The sequence below is a fragment of the Cetorhinus maximus genome, chromosome 22 (genome assembly GCF_964194155.1).
Source record: "Cetorhinus maximus chromosome 22, sCetMax3.hap1.1, whole genome shotgun sequence".
In the NCBI taxonomy this organism is placed as follows: Eukaryota; Metazoa; Chordata; class Chondrichthyes; order Lamniformes; family Cetorhinidae; genus Cetorhinus; species Cetorhinus maximus.
In genome coordinates this window covers 50,246,884-50,270,234 of record NC_135900.1, presented here as the reverse complement: position 1 = coordinate 50,270,234, position 23,351 = coordinate 50,246,884, and the positions used below count along the sequence as shown (strand labels likewise).

General features: G+C 40.1%; 1 protein-coding gene across 8 annotated transcripts in view; it reads left to right on the top strand.

Annotated features, from left to right (window-relative positions):
* Window positions 1-23,351, top strand: part of erc1b (ELKS/RAB6-interacting/CAST family member 1b) — a 1,197,549-nt gene that overhangs the window by 64,964 nt on the left and 1,109,234 nt on the right. For 4 of the 8 annotated variants that reach the window (XM_078568267.1, XM_078568266.1, XM_078568273.1 and 1 more), the window contains exons 5-7: window positions 2,138-2,293; window positions 11,418-11,510; window positions 15,435-15,602. In XM_078568267.1, the coding sequence (XP_078424393.1) occupies window positions 2,138-2,293; window positions 11,418-11,510; window positions 15,435-15,602 (417 nt within the window). The remainder of the gene's footprint in view (window positions 1-2,137; window positions 2,294-11,417; window positions 11,511-15,434; window positions 15,603-23,351) is intronic. The other 4 variants (XM_078568269.1, XM_078568268.1, XM_078568271.1 and 1 more) reach the window with 2 other exon arrangements.

Genomic DNA, 23,351 nt, shown 5'->3' with positions numbered 1-23,351 from the left:
TCAAGCTTCTTGTGTGTGGTGGGAGCTGCGCTTATCCAGGCAAATGGGAGTATTCCATCACACTCCTGACTTGTGCCTTGTAGACGGTGGACAGGCTTTGTGAGTCAGGGGGTGAGTTACTCATCGCACGATTCCTAGCCTCTGACCTGTTCTTGCAGCCACAGTATTTATATGGCTAGTCCAGTTCAGTTTCTGGTCAATAGTAACCCCCAGGATGTTGATAGTGGGGGATTCAGAGATGGTAATGCCATTGAACTTCAAAGGGCGATGGTTGGATTCTCTCTTGTTGGAGATGGTCATTGCCCACCTCTTGTGTGGCACGAATGTTACTTGCCATTTGTCAACCCAAGCCTGGATATTACCCAGTCTTTCTGCATTTGGACATGGACTGCTTCAGTATCTGAGGAGTCACGAATGGTGCTGAACATCGTGCAATCATCAGCAAACATCCCCACTTCTGACCTTATGATGGAAGGAAGGTCATTGATGAAACAGCTGAAGATGGTTGGGCCTAGGACACTACCCTGAGGAACTCCTGCGGTGATGTCCTGAAGCTGAGATGACTGACCTCCAACAACAACAACCATCTTCCTTTGTGCTAGGTATGACTTCAACCAGCGGAGAGTTTCCCCCCTGATTTCCATTGACTCCAGTTTTGCTATTGCTCCTTGATGCCACGCTCTGTCAAATGCGGCCTTGATGTCAAGGGCAGTCACTCTCACCTCACCTCGGGAGTTCAGCTCTTTTGTCCATGTTTGAACCAAGGCTGTAATGAGGCCAGGAGCTGAGTGGCCTTGATGGAACCCAAACTATCGAGGTATTTCCCTCAGCAGGGAAAATTCTGAATCGCCAACTTCCTGTGGCTGAGGAAATCCTCCAAGAGCTACAGCTTGACTTTAAGCCTCCAGAGAAACCTCTGATATGGTATTTGCCAGACAAATCCAAGAAGAATGTCGCTTACAACATCATTTCATTCACTCGCCAAAGCATTTGTCTCAGTAAATCCCGAGGCGCTGTGGATTGTGTTCCAAATATTTAACTGTCCAAGAAACCGCATCACAATCCTGCAATTGCATCAGGATGATATGACTGCAGCGGTCTTGAGTGGGAGATTTGAAACAGACGCTTCACAATCTGGAGTGGGGTCAAGCATGGCTGTGTGATAGCCCCCATGCTATTTACAAATTTGCAAATTGATAAAGTACTTCTTAATAGCAATTTTTGTGGCTTAAGATCTTGAATTAAAATTGCATAGCTTTAATTATGAGAAAAACTCCAATCAGAATGACTGCTATATCTGCCATGTATAGGATTTTGTTTGTGTTTTGGAAAGCTGGATTTTATGCTCTAGGTGTAGAGTTGTATTGCAATAAAAGTTTGAACGTGTGAAGGAAGTTTGTGGCAATGAATTGAATTTGTTTTATTGAAATTAGCGTAGGAGCATTGTTCAGAGTTTGATGAACTTGTTGCAGTCAGTAGCTCAGCTGTGACATTACAGCAGTTTGAGACCTGTCCTTAAAGTATACTTGAGTTTTGTGAGAATATGCCACTTGATGCAAAATGCTTTTATGAATTCATATGCTTGCTGTAGTATTTAAAATGTGATGTGACTTGTTCATTATTGTTTTTGGGATCTGAACAAGTCTAACCCTCATCCCTAATTGCCTGGAAAGCATTATGAGTCAAGCATGCAGTGTGAGGCAGAAGTTGCAAGTAAAGCAGATCAGGTGGGTGATAGGTTCCCTTCCCTGAAAGACAGTGAACCAATTTGGTCTCTTTACAACAATCAGACACTTTCATGGCCATTTTCTGGTGCCAGCCCGCAAATGATCACATGTATTGGTTTCCAGTTTGCAGCTTGCTATAGTGGGATTTGAACTTGGGATCTCTGGGTTTCTCGGGCAGTACCATAACCAGCAGACTTGTGACTATTTATTGAATGCTCTCAAATACTCCAGTGGTAATGTGGTAAATATTCATAAGCTGAATACTACTGTTTTCATACTGTTTATGACTAAGACTTGCACATTAATTCATGTGTCATATGCTTATGAACTTAGGCAGATATAAAACAAATAGTATTATATTAGAGCAGTCCATTAAAAGACCTGTTTTGAGCTATTTGTGTTCACTGTAGGATAGTAAAATCTCCTCGCTGGAACGGAACATTCGAGACCTTGAGGATGAGATACAAATGCTCAAATCAAATGGAGCTCTGAGCACGGAGGAGAGAGAGGAAGAGTTGAAACAGATGGAAGTATACAGGAGCCATTCCAAGTTTATGAAGAATAAGGTAAATAGCCCTGGTTAAATAATGAACAATTATAGAAATATCGATGTGGCTTATGTGAATTGGTTTCTTTCCACTTGTGAAAGAAGTGCAGCTGCCAGGATTCAATCCAGTAAACAAACTAGGCCTTTCTTTTCAGTGCAAACTTTTTTTCCGGCTGTTACAAAATCAATAATATCAAGCATTGAGTTTCAGAAGTTTTGTTACTTTTGTCAAATTTTGTCAGATTTTTACCTGCAAAATTCTCATCCATTTTGTTCATAGATGGCAAACCATTTTTGTAGAAATATAAAATTTTTAAAAAAAAAGTTCAATTTATTTTGCTTCCCCTTTATGATCTCTCCAAACCACATTAGCTGTGGCTCAGAGGACAGGTGGAGGACTTGTGGAAGCCTCTGCCTTTGCACTTCTAAAATTGTCCACAAGATCACTATAAATGACATTTTTTAGCAGCACTTTGTTTTAATCCCCTGACAAAGTTACTGTACTGATTAAGGGACAATTAATGGACCCCTCTTTGAGATATTATAATTGGATTTATGACTATCATATCATCATGGTGCAGTGGTAATGTCGATGGATGGTAATCTAGAGACCAGATTAATGCCCTGGGGACATTGATTAAAATCCCACCATAGCAGCTGGTGGAATTTAAATTTGATTAATAAAATTGGAAGATGAAGTCAGTCTCAGAACTGGTGACCACGACAACTATCATGGATTGTTGTAAAAACTCATCTGGTTCACTGATGTCCTTTAGGGAAGGAAATCTACCATCCATACCTGGCCTACATGTGACTCCAGACCCACACTGTGGTTGACTCTTAACTGCCCCCATGAAATGGCAGATCACTCAGTTAAAGAACAATTAGGGGTGAGGAACAAATGCTGGCTTTGAAAGCGACACCCACATCCCATGAAAGAAAAGAAATGTAAATGATTTCATGCTGCTTCTTTTTCCCCATTATCATTAGAGTTTACATGTTGCAGTATATTAGAAGAATGGAATTACTGGTTCTTGGTAAACCTTTCAAATTGGCATTTAGTGGTAAGATATGCATCTTGCTTATCATTCCTCAATCAAGAGTACTTTTCCAGTGATTCCTTATGATTTTTAAAATTTCGATATTTGAGAAGAGTAGTGACAAATGGAACAGATACCAAGTGGTGCATGTCCTGAAACTATAATTTTTCAGATACGGTCTTTTGCTGACATTGTTTGGTGATTGAGATTCTTCATTTCAAAGTTCCAGTGACTCCCTGGTTTTGCTCTGTAGATTTACATCCAAAATTGTTTTTTCTCTCTTGTTTTCTTGCCTCTTAGCTTTGTGCTGTTCCCCAGCTTCTTAGTCAAAAGCTTGTTCTGAAGATTGTTGGACCTTTTTATAGGAGAGGCCTGAGGGTGATCGCTCCTGATGGCTTTTCTTTCTCTTCCTCTCTCCACCCCGCCCCCCCTCACTTTTCAGGTAGGCATGTCCTCAGTGTCAATCTTGACTCAGTGCATTGATTTTTATGCCTCTGAGTCAACATGCCTTGGACTCAAGTCAAAATCCAGAGACTTAAGCATACAATCCAGGTTGACATTTTGGATGTGTTGTGTTTTGGATGAGATGTTAAACCTGACTCCACTGTCTTTCAGGGGGCATAAAAGATTCCATGGCACTATTCAATGAATTGTCAGGAGTTTTGGTGTCCTGGCTAACCAACATTTATTCCTCAACAACCAGCACTAAATCAGATTTCTAGTCATGTATTTTGTTGCTGTTTGTGGAATCTTGATGTAAAAATTCTTGATATTACAGCGGCAACTATAACGCTGGCTACACTTCATAAGTATTTAATTGACTGCAAAGTTCTTTGGGATATCCTGAGATGGTGAAAGGTACTGTATCAATGCAATCCTTTCATTCTGATGCTGAGATAAAGATCACACATGGGAAATCTGATTGGTTACATGCTATCTATTTTTTTTTAAAAGTTCCGTTTGTAGAGAATCCTTGTCGATGAACATTATTGAATTTGAAACCAATAGTAAACATATGAGTATTGAAAATGATAGTTCAGTTGTACACACACATACCTTTGCATTCCACTGCAGGTCTCCTTGTACCTCTGGAGTACATATTGAGAATTGGATTGCTGAGGAGCACACAAATCTCTTTGCTGAGAGCATGATGTCATAGAATCTAGCAAGCTCTGCCTGGTAGATTGCTCACTGTGTAATAACGCTGTTGTGATAGTATAGATGACTCCTGTGACTAGTGTTTTTGCAGTCTGCAGTAACATGCTCCTCAGTAATGATGAACCATTTGCCAGAGCCGGACTAAGAATTCTTAATGTCACGGACATCACTCATGCAACATTCCTTTATCCCACCACTCCCTTCAACCATTATAACACAAATATGTAGTAAATTGCCTGAAGTAAAAGCCCTTAGAATGTCTGTGGATTTTTCATTTTTTAATTACCACTGCTTCTAAGGTTCCTCATTTGAACAGTAATGTTTTATAACTAGTGATTTATAATGACATGTCAGTATTTATATTGTAACAAATCTGCTGACTCCAGCTTGTCCTCTTCTCACTTTTTTAAATGTCAGAACTTATTGATCCAGGAGTTCTTCTCTATTAAGGTGAATTTTACCAAAGCCCCATCTTTGGCTGGGGTACCTGGTATTGTAGGCCCATTTGTTAATCTGCCCTTGGAAGTTTCTCATAATCTAAAGTTGATGTGCTATCATTCCCTTCCTACCATAGCTTCAAATAAATACATTTAAAAATGCTGTAGTTAGGTCCAAATCTTGTTTTCGTAACAGCCCAAGTACATCAAAAAGGGCTAATAGAAATTCTGTTAAGGTTATCCTTCATGTACCAGTCAAGAAAACTGCAATAAGTATTTGCAAGTAATTGAAAATATGCTTCCAATATGGTCTGTTCTTAGTTCCGAACCAAGAACAATCACCTCCCTTTTATGTGATTGCTCATAAATTGAGGTCATTTTGAGCTATTTATGCCCATTAACTTGTGAATAAATAGCATAATCTATTACATGCAACTGCCTCCAGACTTTGCTGGAAGTACATGACTCTCTTCTTTGTAACTGTATTTCCAGCTAATGCAATATATGATCAATGCCCTCATTCTTCCTGCTAGAAACTGTACTTGGAAAGAAATTAAGATTAATCTATATGCTATATTAGTTTAGACTGTGGTTGCCCAAACTCCTAGTATCTTTATACTTCCACTTGTGTGGTTCAATATTTTTTGGATTCTACGTTTATCTGTAATGTATTGAAATTTTTGTGTGCATTGCATGTTTTATGTTAGACATTTTTAATGGAAATTCCAATGTTCACATGCCCAAGTTTTCACGTTCTGTTTCCTGCAATTAATGTTTGATCACCTGAGGTACTTGCCATGGATTTGGATTGAGTTGCAGTGCCCATGTCAACTACTTTTCCATGAAGTCTATTTGAAATGCTCATAACTTTTTTAATTGAAGAAATTCTTCCAGACGATTAATTTTGATGAGATTGAAGGAATGTCCAATTTAGAACAAAAGCTTTCTCCAGTTCTGTAGTTCTTTTCAACTTTCTCTCTAAGAATGCCCCGAGAGGCTTTGGCCTCCAAAGTATCTGGATTGACCGTGGTGGCTTGATCCCGCATTTCTAAGCTATCAGATTAATCAACACTAGCAGACAGCAGGAAGGTCAGACCCCCAGTATACAAGATCCAGTTTATTTTTCTCAGATTTTCTGTACCTCCAGAAGATGGCTCCCAACAGAGATGGATGGTAAAAGGAAGGCATTCACCATAATGTTTAGAAACATTTGTAACTTGAAATTGGCCAATTCGTACAGGATGTTGAAATATGTCAACAACACCAGATTTCACATGAAGAACATGGAAGATCCCTTTGTGAAGATTGTAACTAAAAGTCATAGCCTCTGACTGCAAGCCTACTGGCAAGGCAAGAGTCTACCTGCATTTTGGAGATAACCAAACTGGCCACAAGGTTTTCTGTTCATGAGCACTTTGCAGCCAACATTCTGTTGATATAGAATTGAAGGATGGAAAGCGAAAAACCAATGTAAAATGCTCCAGAATCCAGGCAGTGTGGGGCAAATGTCAAACTTAAATTGTAGAGCAGCACTCGTAGAACGTGCCAGATGGACAAGAAAATTTTGGGTTAAATTTGTGCTAAGCAAATAAAAGGAGCACAGCATTACATAAATGAACGGTCACATAAAATTCATGTCTCAAACTTTAGTGTTATTTCAGAAGGAGATTGAATGATGCTGGATGTTGATATTTAATGCTACAACCTTCCTGACAGTGGGACGAGACGGGGGGAAGAAAAATCAGCTTTTAAAGAGGAAATGTGGACAATACATGCAGTATTTTTGATTCCTCATAACAGCAGACAACAGTCTGTATCTGGACTACCTGGATTCTGGTTACAGGAATATTGAAGCAGTTAACATTTGGTTTTCACTTTTCATCCTTCAATTCTATATCAAGAGGCTATTGGCTGCAAAGTGCTCATTAACAGAAAATCTTGTGGCCAGTTTAAAATGTTGATTATCTCCAAAATGCAGGTAAACTCTTGCCTTGCTGGCAGGCTTGCAGTCAGAGGCTATGACTTTTAGTTACAATCCTCATAAAGGGATCTTCCATGTTCATGTGAAATCTGGTATTGTTGACATATTTCACCTTCCTGTAAGAATTGGCCAATTTCAAATTGCAAATGTTTTAAACATCCTGGTGGATTGCCTTCCTTTTACCGTCCATCTATGTTGGAGCCATGCTATGGAGCCACAGAAAATCTGAGAAAAATAAACCTGGATCTTGTATACTGGTGTTCTGTAGATGATATATATATTTTGGACATGATCTAAGCAGCCAGCTATATTTTTCTGTGCATGGTGGATGCAGAGTTTCTAGCCAGCACTGAGTTCCTTAGCAGAGAAGTAATAGTTAACAGCATTGTTTTGGGAGATTTTTGCAATTCCAGTCTGTATAGTGATTACCTTAGTCTGGTTGAATTGATGATCCCTACAGTTAACCGTGAATTCATAATTGAGGTGCAACTACAGAAAAGTAGACTTTAAAAAAACTTGACTGACTAGTATGTCGTATGCATGCCACGTAATACTTAAGTAGAAAATCTTTGCATTCACAAATCCAAAGTAATTTTAAAGTAGTCAATAAATCTATCTCACGTAGCCATCAAGATGATTTATGCTGTGCTTAAATAGGCAAAGTACAGAGCTTCTGCAACAGTATATAGAATCTGGTGTAGCACAAAAGTGTAATCATGAGTAAGGGTGCTTGGAATAACGCACAAACCACAATCCTCTTATGCAAATGTAGTGTGCCTGAACAGTATTCGCAAACACCTAAATAAGTGGCAAAGACCAAGTAGGATGAGCTCCAAAGAATCAATAATGTAAGAGGCGCAGATCCAGATTGATCCAACCTTGAGTGAGGAAGACATGTTCTAGCCATTCTTAACTGGAGAAATGCAGACAGCATTGAGTTCCATGAAAACTGGAGAAGCTAATGGTCTTGATGAGATTTCATCAGAAATGCTGCTATTATATCTTGTAACGAAGAGCATGTAATGGCTGTTGATGTTTATTGAAGGAAGCAGAAAAAAGCTGGTAACATTCACCAGGTTAGGAAGTATCTGTGGAGCGAGGAAACTAGATAACCTTTTTTAGGTTGATCCTTGATCAGAACGCATGTTGCCTGCATCAGCTGAGTCTTTCCATCATTTTATTTCAGATTTTGCGAATCTACATTATTTTGATTTTCATTGAATTTTGTCATCCAGAAGAGGAAAATTTCTTAAGATGGGGCAGAAAGCCAGGGTGACAGCCATGCCAAAACCTGGAAAGAACCACACCCTTCCAACTAGCCACCTTTTCTCTTTCATTTTTGAGATGTGTCTACAAACTTCTGGAGTGGCTAATCATATAACAAATTTTGCGCACAATGCAACATACTCTAAAGGGTTACCAGGCAAGCGTTAGACAAAATTAGAGCACTTGTGACTAAGTCCTTGTTTTTGCCATCTACACAGAAAATGATTTGCAACAGAGGATGACGGGAACTGTGATTCTTGATGTGACGGCATCTGCCACTTTAGCCTACTGGTCAGGATGTTGAGATTTTCCCTTAATTGATTACGATGGAGGTATTGTAACTTCGGCAGAGTGGAAATCCTAATCGGATTGCCACTCCTCTCCTAGTTTGGTGTTGGTGTGTGGGGGTGGGTGTCGGGTTGTCAGTGCAGGGGGTGGGCAGGTTGTTGGGTGGTTAGTGTGGGGGGTGTGTTGGGTGGTCAGTGCGGGAGTGGGTGTGTCATGTAGTCAGTGGGGGGATGGGTGTGGGTGTTGGGGGCTCCTGTGGAGGTTGGGGTGGGTGGGTGGGGTGAATCCCATGGAGGTTTGGGGTTGGTCAGTACTATCGTTACTCAGGAGTTAGAAATGTTTTTAATTCTTCGAACCTTTTCTGGGTAACTATTGCTGTAAGATAGTTGGAACCACCGGAAATGTGCGATTTAAATTGGAGTTTCAGATGGCTCCCATTGCAGGGAAATTGCTCAATGGACGTTTAAATTTCCTGAATAATTGCCATGCAAGTTTTATGTGGGAGTTTTCAGGGGCGGGTTGGAGGGGGGGTGTTGGGTGTCTCCCAGCACATCTTTGAGGTACCTCACCTCTCGCCCCAGGCTACAATGTCCCAGAGGTGGGAAATTATGTTTCAAGGCAGACAATTGCAGGAAATGCTGGGCAATAAGATGAGCATACTAAGGATCTGGAAAAATGGATCCCCCAAGGGTTACATTCTTGCTCCAGCCCTTTTCAGCATTAATCAAATGATTTGCCTCCAACAATTTTGAGCACATTCAAGTATGCAGAAGGCGTTTACTGAGCTTCGAGAGGCAATTCAATAAGATTGACAACAAATTGAATAAAGATTTGTCAACTATAAACGGCATACTATAAAAAACATGGCGACACGTGCAGTGTGTTGAAGTCAGTGCCACCTTAATCTAGACAACATGAGAGCTCAATATTTCTTGGATAGAGATTGCTGGTACGTGATCCAAAGTCAGTATATCGAGGAGTATCTCCAGATTGCACACTTAACTACAAGTTAACCAAAGCCCACCTCTCCAAGGTAGGTCAGAAGTTCAAAAGCAGAAGAAACCCCTGAATAATCTTGCATCTTCAATGTGGAGCAAATGTGCAATCATTGTGCAGCTCAGCATTAGCTCTTTACTACTCAGTTGGAGAATATTGTGGTCTTTTTTGATTTAAACATTCCATGCAAAATTGATTGATATACAATTAAATCAAAGAGAATAATGACAGACTGAGACTAACAGACACTGGATAGTTACCAGTGTTTGCAAACATATGGCCTCCTAACATCATAACAACAACAAAGAATCTCCTTGAGTAAATCCAAGATGTGCCACAAATGCCATTTTTAACACATATAAGAGGCTCTTAACAAACTACTCATCAGCAAAAAACTAATATGAATTAGGCTACCAACGATCTTCACGACTGATGTTGCTTTGCTATTGGTGAACTTAAATGTGAGATGCTCTGAAGTAATTTCTTTTTCACCCAGCCTCATGGTTTGCCATACTTCAAATTGCTACGCCAGGTGGCAAATGACTACATCTGACTACATTTCTAGTTGTCCTTGAAGCTGGTGGTGGTAAGCTGCTGTTCTGAAACCTTGCAGTCTGTGTGGTGAAGATATTTCCATAGTGCTGTTAGGTGGGGAGTTTCGGGATTTTGACCAATTGACATTACTTCAATTGAAGGAGCTTAGTTGTCATGACTAGATCAGGAGTTGCCTTGATTTTGTTTGGAAGAAACTTTGTTTCTGCAACAGCTTTTTGAAAGATCTAACAATTGTATGGGTAAACAAATGTTACATCCTTTGACCAATTGATTCTCTTAAAGTAGAAAGGTTAATCAACATTTCATTGCACTTAGTACCACACCAGTCATGGTCTGAAATCTAAAGCTTCTGCTATACACCATTCATCCTCGTAGGTTTTAATTTTCACCCTTCTCTCCTGGAGCTGTGCCCAGGTCGAGTCCTTCGTGAGGTAATAGTGCTTAATCATCCAGGTAGCCATTCTTCATGCGTAAGCTTTCACAAGGAGTAACGCTAAATAATCGGGCAAATTGTAGGTAAGTCCAGTGTTGCCCTTATCGGATGACAATGCATAAACAAGTTGTGTACCAAGGCTCACTGGATAGTGATCAGTTATGAGAACTCTGGGTGAATATTCTGTTTTGCTCACCAGCTCTGGCACATGGAGGCCAATTGCAGGGCTCCTGCTGCTGGCTAGCTGAGACCAGTTAACAGAACAGTCTGTAAATTGAGCCTGTAACTCCTGGTCTTCATGTCTTAAATGCACACCTCCTGTACCCACAAAACAATTGGTGAGGTCTCTGTTTATGTCATCGTTCATAGGTGGTTGTAATCTACAACTGCTATTATGTTTGATTGTGGAAAGTTCTTTTGTCATATGGCAAGTTTAATTTTTGGGCGCTACTCGTAGCTTGTATTTGTGCTCGAGTCCTAAACGAACTGTAGAGAACTTTCTGCTATCAATTCAGTTACAGCTTCAAGCGCTATGCAATAAAGGGTTCCATCAGTTATTACAGCAATAACTTATGCAGAATTGTCAGCATGTTCTGTGAAATAAATCCAAATTCAAAATTGTTTTCTTTACAGGAAGAAACCCTAATTTTATGTTTTATCCTAAGGGTAAAATTACAAATAACTGGTATCCTTCAATTTGATGAACCTTTCTAGTTTCTTATATTTGATGCTGATCACAAGGGGCGCAATATATGGGATGAATAAGAACAAAATAATCTCAAAACAGATGAATACTGAACTTCTGTTTTTGTTGCAATGCTAGCTTTGCTTTACCTCTCCAAACCAAATGAGTACAATTTTAGAAATTATTTGGATTTCTGTACCTATGCAGAATCTATCCAGCCTCACCAGAGCTGATGAGACAACTTTGTAGTCTGCAGGATGTAAGTTATGTTTAATGGGCAATAATGGTAACAATGTTCCGACAGGTAGAACAACTGAAAGAAGAGCTAAATTCCAAAGAGTTCCAGGCTGAAGAGCTAAGAAAGAAAGTGACTGTTCTCCAGCTCGAGGTCTCTGCTGTAAGAGTTGACGTTTGCTGTGTATCTGATACTGCAAATGCAGTTTTCTTTTATTTCCTTCTGGCGGTGCTAGGTTCTAGACTAATCCATTCCTCTCCTTTTCAGCTTGCAGTTTGTAGAATAAATCAATGTTGCATTTGCTGCTTCCCCCTCTCAGGCTTGATGTACAATCTCTTTCACTTGGCTTTGTTCCCCAGTGAAATTGTGCTAGTAGCATCCCAAGAAAGCACCCATTTTTAAATTAAGGCGCTGTTTATGGATGTAAGATGGATCAAACAGATTTCCTTTATGATTGTTAATTGCGCTGATAACCAAAATTCAATCTGAATCATTCTAACTGGCATTTACACTATTGCACTATAACTTAGCCCAGCTAACCATTGTTTAAGTGCATAAACTGGTAGGCTGGGCAACTTATAAAATATAGTGAAGTGAAAGAGAATATTGCAGTATGTAGTTGTGTAGAACAAACTTATGCTTTTGCATTCCTGCTGGTTGTGTTGTTGCACTTCACAGGCCTGCAACAATAGAGTTCTAGATCAAAGGCATGATTCAATAAATAAGTCTGCTTAATGTGTCACCTGATCACAATAGCATATGTCCTGAATCTGAATTGCTCTTTGTTAATCTGTATGTATTAATTCAGAGACTCCCAAACCAATCTCTTCAACATGTCTGTTCAAAAATTAAAGCATCTTTTTAACTTGTTGATTTAATAATAATAATTGCTTTATAATAATTTAAATCTGGGTTTGAAGGAGCAATTGTAGCTTTGCTTAACGGACTATTGACATCAAGTTTTCAAATTCAGAATTAATATTTCCTATGTATAGATTTTCAAAAATATTTGAAAATTGTTTTAGTATTTTTGCTCTTTCCAGTTATCACTTTATTTTGATTATTTGGAAAAGGGTTCCACTTTGTTGCTTTTCCCAATAGGACTTCATTAATGTATGAGACTTCACAGTGAATTGACAGGCTGTTTGACTGCAGGTGCATTAGAGCTGAGCCTCATTTGTCCTTATCTGATGCTCACGTTAATATTTTCAGCAGAGGTTTCCGGATAGTGATCAGGATATGTGATTGCTGTTTGCTTTTTTCCTCCTCAATCCGGAGTCCAATTGTATTACCCTTGGTTTCAGCAGAGCTGAGACAAAATAATGCAACATAGGCTGGAGCTCAAAACTGATTCCTACCTGGTCTGTATGACTCTGCTAATCTTTGTGTAAACACATTCAGACGCCAGCAGAGCATGTTGGTTGGCTATTTTTAAAAAAAAACATCTTGTTTTCTATTTAGTAAAAACATCTGTATTAAAGAAAATTAATAAACTGAAAAGATGTACAAGGAGCATTATCTAAGTCATGCAGTTTGTTTTTAGCATTGTAGAATAATATATTTTGATATTAATTATCCAATAATAGTGTAGTACTCTACTTGAGTGCACTATTTGCATTTCTCTTTTATAAATTACCATTTGTGTGGCTTCATAGTTTCTGATGTAATTTTGTGAGCACACAAGTTTAAATTTTGTCCCACTCCTTTATTTTCGTGACCACATGCCAACTATTAACAAGTGGATAGGCAGGCAAACTGTTCCATGTGCTCATGAGGTGTGCAAGCATGCCACAGTGACAACTCTCTGCTTCCTCATGATGACAGCAGAACCATCATAATTTTGTTAACATTGACTATTTTGGGGTTTAGGTCAAAAAATTGAGTGTGGATCCGCATATTGGTGTGTTTGCACTTCTGTGTGTATTGAAACCACATACCACACTGTCTCACAATTAATTATAGTTGAAACAAGCAAAAGTCAGAAGTGTGGTGGGATACTCTGCTTGTCTGGATAAGTGCAGCTCCAACAACACTCAAAAGGCTCGGCACCATCCAGGACAAAGCAGCCCACTTGATTGGTACCCCATTCACCACCTTAAACATCCACTTCCTCCACCACTGATGCACAGTGGCAGCAGTGGGTACCATCTACAAAATGCACTGTAGCAACTCACCAAGGCTCCTTTGACAGTACCTTCCAAACCTGCAACCTCTACCACCTTGAAGGACAAGGGCAGCAGATGCATGGAAACTCGACCACCTGCAAGTTCCCTCCAAGCCACACACTATCCTGTCTTGGAATTATATCATTGTTCCTTCAGTGTTGCGGGATCAAAAGGGGAGCTGGTGGCATAATGGTATTGTCACTGGACTGGTAACCTAGAGACCCAGGATAATGTTTTAGGACTTGGGTTCGAATCCCACCATGGCAAATGGTGGAATTTGAATTCAATAAAAATCTGGAATTTGAAGTCTGATGATGACCTTGAAACCATTGCTGATTGTCATAAAAACCCATCTGGTTCACTAATGTCCTTTAGGGAGGTAATTCTGCTGTCCTTATCTGACCTGCCCTACATGTGACTCCAGACCCACAGCAATGTGGTTGACTCTTGAATGCCCTTTGAACAAGGGCAATTAGGGATGGCCCAGCCAGCGACACCCACATCCCATGAACGAATATAAAAAAATCCTGGAATTCACTCCTTAACTATACTATGGGTGTACCGACACTACATTGACTCCAGCGGTTCAAAGCGGCAGCTCACCGCCACCACCTCAAGGGCAATTGGGAATGGGCAATAAATGCTGGCTTATCCAGTGATGCCCATGTCCCAGGAATGAATTTTTAAAAAAATTTAATATATGCATTTTACAAAGCTTGTTTGAAGTCAGTTATCTAAGCCAGCATTCCCTCTACCTCTATTTGACATACACGGGAAATTTATTCAAGTGTATGGCCCCTTAAAATATTTTTGCATGGCCTGAGCAAGGACTTTTGGATCGCTGTGCAGCTTGGGGAGAAAATTTTCTTTCAATCGCATTTTCCAAACCTGTGACTTTTACCACCTAGAAGGGCAAGAGCAGCAGATGCATGACAACAGCACCATCTGGAAGTTCCCCTCCAAGCCACACACCATCTTGACTTGGAAATATATCACCATCCCTTCACTGTCATTGGGCCAAAATCCTCGAACTCTCTTCATAGCAGCACTGTGGTTGTGCCTACACCATGTGGATTGCAGCGGTTCAAGAAGGCAACTCATCACCATCTTCTTGAAGGCAATTGGGGATAGGCAATAAATGCTGGACAAACTAGTGACACCTGCATCCCATGAAAGAATAAATTTTTTTAAAAAGGTCCGAGACCACTGAAAGTTGCTTTTTTCTGCACTTGTATTTTTTGGCCACCATTGTGCACTTGACAGCTATTCATTTATTGCAAAATTCTGCTCACACATGTTCTTAACAAGAGATTTGGTTTTTAAATTTTTGTAATATTTTTAATTGAATTCACACAGACCTTCAGTGTTTCTAGTAGTCAGATGTTTTTAAGGTGAAGCTGGGTAAGTACATGAGGGAAAAAGAAATAGAAGGGTATGCTGACAGAATTAGATGAAGAGTAATAGGAGGAGGCTTGTATGGAGGCTCATTGGCATAGATAAATTAGGCCAAATGGCCTATCTGTGTTGTAGATCCCAAAGCAAAAGAAAAGGAAGCATTTTGGAATTGATGGGTTTGCAGTAATCTCCTTTGTTACTCTATACGCACATTTGGTCATCTGTGACTTTGTTATGTGGCTGTTTGTTGATACTTGTTCAGAATAGTTTAGCAATGGTGTCGATCAATAATGTTAACTTTACTCTTTGCTTATTTTTTGGAATTCAATACAAAACTGATTTTTCAAACTCTGGTTAAAATTAGATAAGTTACAGATTTTGCAAGGACTTGCAAAAATTCATAGCTTTCAAAGTGAAAAATGTAACTGAACAAAGCCTTATCTATGATCATGCTCAAGTTTGATTGTTTGGTTTCTTTCTCAAAAGGTAAAGTTTTTATACTGAGTCAATGCTTTGTGTTTCCTAGATTGATCAAGTGAAGCAGGAACTTTCCAGAAAGGAAACGGACCTTCTTGCCTTGCAGACAAAGCTTGAAACGCTGACAAACCAATTTTCAGACAGCAAACAACACGTGGAAGTGCTCAAAGAATCGCTAACAGCAAAGGAACAGAGAGCTGCCATATTGCAGACAGAGGTAAAGTTACTCAACAGTAAAGTACTGCACTTTGGAATGAATTTTATGCACACAAAAATTTGAAGGCTTGGAATAAGGGAGTTTCTTTGTTCAGGACTTTTTCAATTCAGGTTGAACAGAATTACTTGAGGCAATAATCTGCAAGTTGTTTTCAACCTTTATTAGTTTTGCATATGTTTACATGATATATATATACACTTGTGTAATTAAAAATGTGGCATATATCGCATAAACTAGGCATGGATGATTGCGTCAAATAACCACCCTCTGTTAAACGTTGATATTTCAAATATGGGTAGATAAAAAAGCTACTAACAAGGAAAGAGGAATACATACAAAACTATCAGATAAAAGCAAAAAACTGTGGATGCTGGAAGTCCAAAACAAAAACAAAAATAAAAATACCTGGAAAAACTCAGCAGGTCTGACAGCATCTGCGGAGAGGAATACAGTTAACGTTTCGACTCCGTATGACTCTTCAACAGAACTAAAGAAAAATAGAAAAGAGGTGAAATATAAGCTGGTTTAAGGGGGGTGGGACAGGTAGAGCTGGATAGAGGGACAGGTAGAGCTGGATAGAGGGCCAATGATAGGTGGAGATTGCCAAAAGATGCCATGGACAAAAGGACAAAGAGGTGGTGATATTAGCTAAGAAATTTGCTAATAGGTGACATTAAGGGTAGAAAGCAGGACGAGCAAAGTACAGATAACCCTAGTAGGGGTGGGGTGGGGGGAAGGGATTGAAATAGGCTAAAAGTTAGAGATAAAACAATGGATGGAAATACATTTAAAAATAATGGAAATAGACCGGAAAAGAAAAATCTATATAAATTATTGGAAAAAACAAAGAGGGGGAAGAAACGGAAAGGGGGTGGGGATGGAGGAGAGAGTTCACGATCTAAAGTTGTTGAACTCAATATTCAGTCCGGAAGGCTGTAAAGATGAGGTGCTGTTCCTCCAGTTTGCGTTGAGCTTCACTGGAACATTGCATCAGGCCAAGGATGGACATGTGGGCATGAGAGCAGGGTGGTGTGTTGAAATTGAGCTTCATTGCTCAATTTTTTTTCCGGAGTACTTATTTGGTACCAGCAACCACATAGTTCACCAATCTCAGTTTTGGGTTCATTGTTTCAGTTTGGCCATGGAAAAGGACAAGAAACAATCCAGAGTAGGGATAATTAATTGCTGGGAAGCCAACTTCGATGGGATGAGAATGCATCGGAGTCGTGAGAGTAGGAATCAAATGTTGGCAGAAAAGACGGTGGCTGAATAGGCTACTTTTGAAGAAAAAATATTACCGGCACTGTCAAGGTATATTCCCTTGAAGGGGAAAGGTAGGACAGATAAACCCAGAGCACCCTTGATGAGAGAGTGATAGAGATGAAGATGAAAAGGAAGACGTAAGCATACAACAGAAAATACCGTGGAGAATCAAGCTGAATATAGAAGGCCCAGAGGGGAAGTTTAAAAAATAACCACTAAGAAAAAAGCAAGGCAAGAGAGGCTGGCAGCTAATATAAAATGGAACCCCAAGGTCTTCTATAAGCATATAAATAATAAAAGGGTGGTAAAAGAAAGAGTAGGGCTGATTAGGGATTAAAAAAGGAGAGTTGCACGTGGAGGCAGGAGAAATAGTGGAGGTATTAAATGAGTACTTTGCACCTTTCTTTACAAAGTAAGAAGATGCTACCCAGGCTGAGATGAGAGAGGAGGTAACTGGTACACTGGAAGAATTTACAATTGGGAAGTGGGAAGTAGAAAAGCTATCTTTACTTGAAATTGATGAGGTACTAGGACCAGATGAGATGCATCTAAGGGTACTCAGGGAGGTGAAAGTGGAAATTGCAGAGGCAGTAGTGATAATCTTCCAGTCTTCCTTAGACACAAGGGTGTTGCCAGAGGACTGCGAATGTTACACCCTTGTTCAAAAAGGGGTCCGAGGATAAAGCTGGCAACTACAGACCAGTCTGTTTGATGTTAGTGGCCGGGAAACTTCTGGAAACTATAGTTCGGTACAAAATCAATAGTCACTTAGACAAGTGCAGGATAATTAAGGATGGGTTAAGCATGGATTCATTAAGGGAAAATCATGTGAAACTGACTTGCTGGGGTTTTTTGAGGAGGTAACAGAAGGTTGATAAGGGCAATGCTGTTGATGTGTATATGGATTTTCAAAAGGGATTGCATACAGTGCCACACAAAACACTTGTGAGCAAAATTCTAGCTCATGGATAAAAGGGGAAGTAGGCACTTGGATAAGAAACTTGCTGGGCGACAGGGGACAAAGAGCAGTGGTTAATGGATGTTTTTCAAATTGGAAGAAGGTTTGTAGTGGAGTACCCCAAGGGTCAGTGTTGGGACCCTTGCTCTTCCCTAAAATAGATTAATGACCTAGACTGTGGTGTTCAGGGCATGTTTTCAAAATTTGCAGATGACATGAAGATTGGAAACGCTGTCAACTGTGATGAGGATAGCCTTGAACTTCAAAAGGACATAGATATGTTGGTGGATTGGGCAGACAAGTGGCAGATGAAGTTCAATGCAGAGAAGTGTGAAGTGATTCATTTTGGCAGGACGAATATGGAGAGACAGTATAAAATAAAGGGAGAAACTGAAGGAGCTACAGGAACAGAGGGACCTTTGTATATGTACATTAGTTATTGAAGATGGCAAGGCACATTGAGAGAGCAGTTAATAAAGCTTTATTAATAGGGGCAGTGAGTACAAGAGTAAGGAGGTCATGTTGAACTTGTATAAGACATGAGTTTGGCCTTATCTGGAGTACTGCATCCAGTTCTGGGCGCCCTACTTGGGGAAGGATGTGAAGGCATTGGAGAGAGTACAGAGGAGATTCACAAGAATGATTCCAGGGTTAAGGAACTTTAGCCAGGATGGATTGGAGAGGTTGTGACTGTTTTCCATGGAGAAAAGAAGGTTGAGAGGAGACTTGGTAGAGGTAGTCAAAATCCTGAGGGGCATGGACAGGGTAAATGGTGAGAAACTGTTCCCACTCAAGGGAGCATCAAGAACTAGAGGGCACACATTCAAAATAATTGGCAAAAGGAGTAAAAGTGATGAGGAAAATATTTTTCACCCAAAGGATGGTTGGAGTCTGGAATGAACCTCCTGAGAGGGTGGTGGAGGCGGATCGATGGAGGTATTCAAAAGGGAATTGGATTGCTATCTGAAAAAGAATATGCAAGGTACGGGGATAAGGCAGGGGAGCGGGACTAGGTAGGATACTCTTTCAGAGAGCCAGTACAGACTTGATGGCCTGAATGACTACCTGCAATGTTAAGATTTTGTGATTCTAGTTTTGTAGCAAGAAGATAAGTACTAAAAGCAGGAATAGGCCATTTAACCCTTTGAACCTGCTCCATCAGTCACAAGATCTTGGCTAATCTTGTACCTCAATTCCATCTTCCCCAACTATCTCCATTCCCTCAATTTCTTCAGTGCACAAAAATCTAGTGACCTTTGTCTCGAATACACTCCAAAACTGAGCATTCATTGGTTAATTAAGGATAACAACGTTGCAGTGCTGGAGAGGAAGAATTAAGGACAGAATCTATTTGGCTAGAGCTAAGGAATAAAATAAGGTGCAATTAAGTGTAGTTAATAGGCCACCAACTAGTGAAAAGATGTGGAAGAAAAAAATTATAAGGATATTGCAGAGAAGTGTAAGAATTGTAGTAGTTGTAATGAAGAACCTTAAATTTCTGAATATAAACTGGATACTAGTAAAGGGCAGGGAGGAGTAAGGGTTCCTAGGGTTTTGTTGAGGAAAATTTTCTATAGCAATATATTTCCAATCCCAATGAGAAATAAGGTGCTACTGGACCTGGCTCTTGGGAATGAGCTGGACCAAGTAGACCTAGTGTCAGTAGGGGAACATTTTAGGGGACTGTGATCATTGTGTCACAAGATTTATGTTTGTTATGGAAAAGGACAAATAACAATCCAGAGTAACCATAATTAACTGGAGGAAAGCCAACTTCAGTGGGAACAGACAAGGTATACATTCCGATGAAGTGGAAAGGCTGGGCAAACAAATCCAGAGCTACCTGGATGACAGAAGAGACTAAGATTGAGATGAAGAATGTTAGGAAATAGAGAGAATCTAAGTTATATTTGTATTCGTAGGTGTTAGGAATGAGTTTTAGCTTTAAATTTTAAGCTTGATCTGTATTTCTGTATGTGTTGGTTAAGAAAGGTCAAATAGAGTTTTAGTTTCATTTTAAAAGGTGCTTGCATTTCTAATGAGTTTTACGACTCGTAAAGAAAAGTTAAACAAACAAGGATAGAAGAATCAGACTGTTGCCGAGCTACAGGGGTCCTGAGAGACAGGTCCCTCCCACAGAAACACACAGACAAGAGAAACAACAGTTTTGATTTGGAAGCTATGGAGTTCAGCTGGTTTTTGAAGTTGCTGCCAGGAGAGACTGGAGCAAAGGGGACAGATAGCCAGTCCCAAGCTAAAGAAAAACCCTAAAAATCTAGGGGAGTGGAAGAGGGGAAAGTCCGAAGAAGACCTTCTAGTCAAAGGAAGGGCAGGAATCTGGATAAGGTCTTGTTAGTGAAGTTAAGAGTGAGGGGCAGGAGAAAGACTCCAAGCCTCAGATTTAAAGAGACAAAAGCTGCAGAAAACAGATGTAAAGTGAGGACAGCTGGCAAGAGACAAGAAGATCCAAAGAGACGGCTGAAGGCCTGTAACTCTTTGCTTTGGGCATGTGAGGCAATGGTACTGTTGATGGCTGAGTCAGTGAGAAAGAATGCGCGGAGGAAAGCTTGAATGCTTGTGGTGACCCAGAGAAGAGAAACATTGGAAGGAGAGTTTGAAACCCTGGAGGTGAATCCTTGTGGAAGGTGTCTGAGAGAAAGCATCCATTTGGGAGAAGATTCCAAATTGAATTCTTGGAGAGTGGAGATTGGAAACCCTCGTGTGAAGGCCGAAGTTCAGTGAGACTGGTTGGCTCACGGTGTGACAAAACATCTGCAGGAGCTGAGGAGAGATCCATAGTTTGATCCATCTGTTTTTGGTGGCATCTGTCACTTGGTTTCAGAGTGTGGTGTGTCTGACCACAGGGTGTCTATTGCTTTACATGTGATCATGAGAGTAAAAGATAGCTTTCGTAACTTGTGTTATCCTTACAAATCTGTATACATCTATAAAGGTATAGTTGAGGGCGAAGGAGTATTGTAATATAGTTAATCTTTTCTTGTTGAATAAATGTTTTATTCTCTTATTAAAAGTTCATTAGCTGATTGGTGACTCTGTTCAGTAGCCCCTCTCCACATATCTAAACAAACAAGTAAAAGTTAGGATCTATCAAGCTGAGTTCCGCTCTCGGACCAGGCTTGTCCAGGGGTAATCTCAGCTGGCGATCATAACAAGAATAAAAAATGTGCTTAGGACAGACGTCAGGTGGACAATACAACTGTAAACCAGCCAGAATATAGAAGGTCCAGAGAGGAAGTGAAAAAGAATATAGGAGCAGCAAAGAGAGATTAGGAAAAGAGTAGCAGTTAATATAGAAGGGAATTCAAACTTTCCTATAGGTATATAAATAGTAAAAGGCTGGTAAATGGAGGAGTGGGATTGATTAGGGACCAAAAATGATTTATGCATAGAGACTGGGGGCATGGCTGAGGTATTAACTGAATGCCTCACATCTGTCTTTACCAAGGAAAAAATCCTACGCAGGTCGTGGTGAAAGAGGAGGTAGTTCAGTCACTGGTTTAAAATTGATAGGAGGTGGTATTGGAAAGGCTGCCTGTACTTCACTTCAAGTTGATAAGACACCAGGACCAGATGAGTTGCATCCAAGGATACGGAGGGAAGTGAGAGTGGAAATTGCAGAAGCGCTGGCCATAATTTTACAATCTTATAGTGTGGGGTGGCGTCAGAGGACTAGAGAATTGCAAACGTTACACTCTTGGCCAAAAAGGGTGTAAAGATAAACCCAGTAACTACAGGCCAATCAATTTAACCTCAGTGGTGGGGAGGCTTCCAGAAATGATCATTCGGGACAAAGTTAATAGTCACTTGGACAGATGTGGGTTAATTAAGGAAAGCTAGCGTGTATTTGTTAAGGGGAAATTGTGTTTAAGTAACTTGCTGGAGTGTTTGAAGAGATAACGGAGGAGGTTGATGAGGCCATTGCAGCTGATGTGTACGTGGACTTTCAAAAGGCATTTGATATGTGCCACACAACAGACTTGTGAGCTCATGGAATAAAAGGGACAGTAGCAACATGGATATGGAATTGGTTGAGTGGCTGGAAACAGAGTTGTGGTTAATTGATGTTTTTCAGACTGGAGGAAGGTTGATAATGAAGTTCTCCAGGGATCATTGTTGGGATGCTTTCCCTTCCTGATATACATTCATGACGTAGAAATATGTGTACATTGCACTAGTTTGAAATTTGTGGATCATACAAAACTTGAAAGCATTGTGAACAGTGGGGAGGGTAGTGTAGAATTGTAGTATGGGTTGGTGGAATGGCTGGACAAGTGGCAGATGAAAGTCAGTGCAGAGAAGTGATCCGCGTTGGAAGAACGAGAAGGGACAATCTCAAAGGGTAAAATTCTTTTGGGGATGCAGGAGCAGAGGTACCTGGTATATGTGTGTCTAAATTATTGAAGGTGGCAGGGCAGGTTGAGAGCACGGTTAAGAAAGCATACAGCATCCCAGGCTTTATTAATAGGGGCATAGAGTATAAAAGCACGGAAGTTATATTAAACTTGCACAGAACACTGGTTCAACCTCAACTGTGCATCCAGTTCTGGGCATCACACTTTAGGACAGATGTTGAGATATTAGAGACAGTGCGGAAAAGATTCAAGAATTGTTGCAGCGATGGGGATCATCAGATACATGGATAGATTCAAGAAGTTGGGACTGTTTTCCTTGGAGGAGAGCAGGCTGAGAGGAGATTTGATGGAGGTGTTACGACCACAAGCTGAACAAGTCAGACCCCAGAGTGAAGTCTGTCTCGCTGATCATAAACCTTATTGTGAAAATAAGCAGGAAGAGCTACTGACCTCAAAAGCATAGAATTCTGGTACCACGTTTAGAATTTAAAAAATTAAAAGTTTCATTAAAAAGAAAAAACACAAGCACACAAGATAAGGGTTACACAGTTAAACAATTTACAGAACAACATCTAAAAAATATGCTTGGTCAAAAGTGCACAATTAAACTACCTTTCTGGCAACAACCCCTTAGGGATTTTTAACCATAAGAATCCAGTAAATATTACTCAAATCAAGGAATTGTCACTTTAATAAAGGTACACTTCACGACTTCTCAGACACTTCTGCTCTGATGTGGAATTCCAAAAGGAAGTTCAGAAACAAACTGTTTCCTATAATAAAGACTCTCCTGGCTTAACACTGGGTGACTCCCTTAAATTCAAAACTTTCACAGCTTCTCAGCAGCTCACACACTAAGGAGTTGGCCTTGAGTGGATTCCCCCACAGCAACTCTCAACAGTTGAACCTCTCTTTCCATAAGTATCTTTTTCCCTTTCGTCTCAGGTTCCATTGTCCTCTAACACCTGTTTGAAACTCAACTTCTCCAAATATAAAAACCTTCCATGTTTTCTATTTTGCTTCTACTTTCGGGTCAATAAAATTTAATATACTTCCCCTGTTTACTCATGGAACCCCTGTAAGATGTAAATATTCCTTCTCACTCTGAACCCCCTTTTGAAATTCAACAGCTGAAAAATCAATTTGCCAACTTAG